We start from the raw sequence: 5002 nt of genomic DNA on the forward strand, positions 1-5002 counted from the left end.
ATTATATAAAAGACTATTTAAGATTAATTAAAAATATTATTTTTGTTGTATCATGCATAAATTAATTTTTTCTTCTTCTTTTTGGACATACAATGGCAACAGTGAGAATCAAATCTAAGATCTCATGCATCAACTCCAAACCCACCATTAGGTCAATCCTATGGGTACACACCTGAGATTTCTTTTATTATATCATAGTATGTCAATTATCTTATTGATATATCTAATACTAGAATTTTAACCTATGCAATGCATAAGATAAATGCTTATTTTATATAATTAAAATTTATAATAATAAATATATATATATATATATATTATAATTAAAATTTATAATAAATAAATATCTTTTAATCTATAAATTATAAGAAAAGAAAGAAGTAGTCCTATTCAAAAACGATAAATAATATATATTATAATACAATGTTATTTTTAACTATTTGATCATTTTTGGCGGTTAAGAATGTATAAATAAAGATAAAAGGGGAATAGTTTGGGATAGTTGTGAAATGATTTTTTTGAGTTGTTAAATAAAAATTAAATTTAAAATTAAAATTATGAACTATATTTAAAGGTATAAAAATAAAATAGATTGCAGTAAAAAAATAAAATAAAATATGCAATATATGAGATTCGAATAACAAATGTATAGTACAATTCACATGAAAGTTCATAAGATACACAGTCATATAATTAATAATATATTTTTTAAAAGGATAATTATAATGTTTTGATAATCATTAGTTTTTTGAAATAATTAAATTTCAATCAAGAAAAAAAATCTTTAAATAAAACTAGTAAATCCTTGAATTTGAAGGCTTTGCCCATCTTAAATTACACATTGACTCCCACCTAAAATTGATGATAAAAAAAAAAAAAACTTCTGTTATATACTCTTCTATAGATATCACATTTAGGCTATTTTCATTGTGCCCACCACACTTTTTCATACATTATGTTTTTTTGTTTAATTTTGCCACCTGTACTTGATACCAGATAATATAGTATCCACATTATGCAGAGACTTAAATCAAATCAAATTTATGGGATCATTTGGTAGCATAGTGAAATCTGATTCAGTTCGATCGGTCAAACTAGTTCAATCAAAATTTAATGGCCTAATCGAACCAATTTTACTATTGGATTGATCACACAATTGATCTGACATGATCCAATCAAATCTGTCCAGTTAAATACCATATCTTGGTTGGTTGGATTAGTAAAACTTGGTCGATTTTACAAAAATTAAAAAAAATAAAATGAATCACCTCTACAACATTATTTTGATGTCTCATTATTATCAATTGTTATTTTGGAGTATGAATAAATTTTTCTTACTCAAATAATGTTAGTTATATACTTATATATAATAGATACATATATAATTTTGAGTTCTGGATTAAAATCAGATCAATTATTCACATATACCACTAACTTACTAACCCACTACTTCAACCACATGAATGAGAGCATCAGATTATACAATTATGTTTGGTAGCATTATTCTTTATGATTTCTTGCCATAAATATTTTACTTCATTAAGTTTCTAACTTCTTTGAAGTTTCTCGTGAAGACTAGTTAAAAAAACTACATGATTAGATTTAAACAATTATAACTTTCAACGACTAAGACAAAAATCAATAACAAAAATCAATAACAATTATAACTAGTAAATTTGATCATCGAAATACGTACGAGGAACATGTTGTATGACAGCACTAGAAAAATTCCAAAAGACAAATGTGGAATAATTAAATTTGGAGCACTAACGAGAAAATTCTAATAATGTCTGAACTCTGTTAAGTCCTGACGAGAAAATGTCTCCACCTCACTTTTCACCCATCTTGTCATCTTAGCAATCAAAAGCTATGCGAGAGAAAAAGATTGGAATTCTTTGTTGTTTCTTTTGCTTCTTAACCCTTAGGTTTAATTAAAGCAAATTCAAGAGAAAACCAAAGCATCCAAAAAGCAACACCCAATTTTGACTTCACTATTAATCTTCCTACTCATTGCAAGAAATTGGTAATAAAGACCACTTTTGTCACACTAATATAATAATGGCCCACATTCAAAAATAATTTTTTGGAATATGAAATCATCATCTTCTGTCATTGTGATTTTTCCAACTACTCTCTTTTCCACATAAACTCTTCCAAGTGTTGCTTTCCTAGAACTTCACAACTAAAACAGATGGTAGATTTCTGATAATCTTCATGGAAAGTTACAAGTAAAGGGTAAACAAACATATACACCAGACTCCAGAAATGAAATTTGTATAAAAGGAATGCCTTTCCTTACACACACTCAATAATTCTTATTTAAAGGGTAATGCTTGATTTAATGCTTAAGGCATAATTTACAAGTATTATCAATAAAAACGTAAAATCAAAAGTATGAAAATTAAAAAAAAATGAAAAAGCAGGAGATCAAATGAGGACTCACTGAAAACAAACATGTAACTATGTAAGTATCCCAAAATACAAAATACTGAGTTGCTTCATGCACCTTGAGCTCTATGCATCCATGGCAAAGCTGCAGTGACATTAGAACCACCCAAATGGTTTTCTTGTGAAATTGAAACCTTGTCCTTCTTAGACCATTGCCAGATCTTGGAAACAGAAAAACTTTCACCTTTCCTTGCAATGTTGATTTTTTTTCCCTCAACATCATCAGTGGAGGAATTTCCATAATTGACCAATCTCCCTTTCAATTGTCTCATACTGTCACCATTAACACCTCCACCATCACCTCTATTGGGGCACAAAGCCACTTGCAAATCTGAATCAGCAACCACATACTGGAAGGACCCCATTGAGTAGCATCTCCTAACATCCAAATTACTTGTACTACTCTCACCTCTACCTCCTGATCTTTCCACCCCTTCTACAATATTTGAGCTTCTAAACTTCCCTAGCCTTACAGAAAACACCCTTTTCCCACTCATTATGTGGTTTTCTGCATGTTTATTAACACAACTACCCTCACCAGCAACACTTCCTGAAACCCCATCTTCTTCCCTCACACCCTCAAGGTCATAAACTGGGTTTTCAAAGGCAAAGCCTGGATCATAAAGACTCCCTCTACAGAGAGGACATGTTGAATTTGACAGCAGCCATGTGTCTATGCAATCAATGTGGAAAGCATGGTTGCAAAGTGGCAGAAGCCTCAGCATGTCTTGTTCTGAGAACTGGCAAAGGCACACTGCACAATCAAATGGCTCCTTCAAACCTATGATGTCTTTGTAGAGGAAAACTGGAAGGGCATCCATGAAGGCCTGATCTAGGCCGGAGTCATGGAGATTGAAGAGCTGTTGTAATTGCCTCTGGTAAGGATCGTTAGATTCAGACATGTCATTAGGGTACCTATTGGACTGGGAAATTGATGATGATGAAGAGGGTCTGTGCCTTATGAGGAATCTAACTAGCAAGTGAAGGAGGCCAGAGATGAAGAACACAATTGCTAGAATTACAAAGATGAAAACAACTGCAGGGCTTATTCTAGTGCCAGATGAAGAATCTAGAGGAGGAGGAGGGGCTAGTTGTTTCTTGTAGGCAGAACTATAAGGCAATGATTCAGAAGAAGAAGAACAAATACTAGTGGGATTGTTGATAGCATCAGTACTATGGCAGATTTGAGAGTGAACCCAATTCATTTCAGAATAATGTGTCTCAGTGTGAGGTTAAGCACAGAAGAGACACTGATAAGTATGCCTATTTTGCTAGAACAAAGTTAGTGTCTTTGCCTCTTTTGGGATTGAACCCAACTCACACATTGTGTGGAAAGCAATCAACATACACATCAACCTTGAACTCCAAAAAGGACAAAAAAAAAAAAAGAGTGGCACCTAGGGGAAGTGAAAAAGGAAACAGATAAAATAAAAATTAAGAACAACCTTACACAAATTTATGTTGCTCTTTGAAGACCAGAAAGTGTAGCAGTTACAGAGGGAGAAACATGCTAAAGGAATTTTAAGGTTGCAGTTGACCCACCTCAAGTGTTGGAGCCATTCTCAAGTTGTTATTTTTCTACCTGGGACAGTTCTCTTCTGTCTGTAAAATGAACGGAAAACGGAGTCACACTTCCAAAACAAACCCAAGGTGTTTTGGTTTTGGATCCATAGGGTGAAAAGTAGATACTTGATAGATCTAGGAATATTACTTAACTCACCACATATTTTTTTGGTGCACCCCATAAACATAATATTTCCCTTTTACTCTTCTTTTTCCTCTCTCCCACCACCTTTGTCATGGCTACCATCACCGCTCACCTCATAATTACTACAAGCCAAGATCACACGACCCTTCTTTCACCACTCCACCTCAAATCCATTCCCTCTTTCGTGCATGACTATGACATTATCATCCACAACTTCACCTCAAGCCAAAACACATTTGTGATGTATTATAAATTGATTAATTCATAATGTATTTTTTGTATTATGAATTAACCAATTCTTAAGACAAAAGAATACATTACAAATTGGTCACTTTGTAATACATTATTTTTTGCATTAGGGATCGACCAATCCATAATAGTCATTGGTGGTGAGTGCAACAAACCTCCCATTCCATTTCTCTTTAGCGCAATGCACATTCCCCTACCCGAACCTTCTTCCTTGCAAACACTCCAAACTCAACAACCTTCCTGAACCTTCTTCCCCCTCACTCCACCAACCCTTCCTCCTGAAGCTTCTCGAACCTTCCACCCCGCAACAACACCCTCCTTCCTCTTCCAAATCGAGACTGTCGAACACACCGCCAAACCTTCAGATTATTCCCAACATCACCAGTACACAATGTTGAATGAATTGAGCCGTTAAAGTTATTGAAGCTTAGATCCAACGACTCCAAAGTGTAGAGCGATTCACGGAGAGGGTCGAGGAAGCCGTTGAAAACCTCAGTGAGCTCCTTGAGGCTGGTCATTTGCATGAGAACATCCATCGACAATGCATCGTAGAAGAGGTTGTTGAAGATGTCGAAGGACTAGAGGGAGGTGCACACG

At 33.9% G+C, this 5002-nt stretch overlaps 1 protein-coding gene across 1 annotated transcript; it reads right to left on the reverse strand.

Moving 5' to 3' along the window:
* Positions 1 to 2258: 2258 nt before the first annotated feature.
* Positions 2259 to 4090, reverse strand: LOC114423510 (RING-H2 finger protein ATL47-like). Its single transcript, XM_028390297.1, has one exon. It carries the CDS (start codon positions 3651 to 3653, stop codon positions 2499 to 2501), a length of 1155 nt encoding a protein of 384 aa, XP_028246098.1. The 5' UTR covers positions 3654 to 4090; the 3' UTR covers positions 2259 to 2498.
* Positions 4091 to 5002: the final 912 nt, after the last annotated feature.

The sequence above is a fragment of the Glycine soja genome, chromosome 8 (genome assembly GCF_004193775.1).
Source record: "Glycine soja cultivar W05 chromosome 8, ASM419377v2, whole genome shotgun sequence".
Taxonomy (NCBI): Eukaryota; Viridiplantae; Streptophyta; class Magnoliopsida; order Fabales; family Fabaceae; genus Glycine; species Glycine soja.

What these genes read in the sequence shown, in the direction of transcription:
- LOC114423510 (XM_028390297.1), bottom strand. Translation starts at nt 3,653, where the DNA reads ATGAATTGGGTTCACTCTCAAATCTGCCATAGTACTGATGCTATCAAC.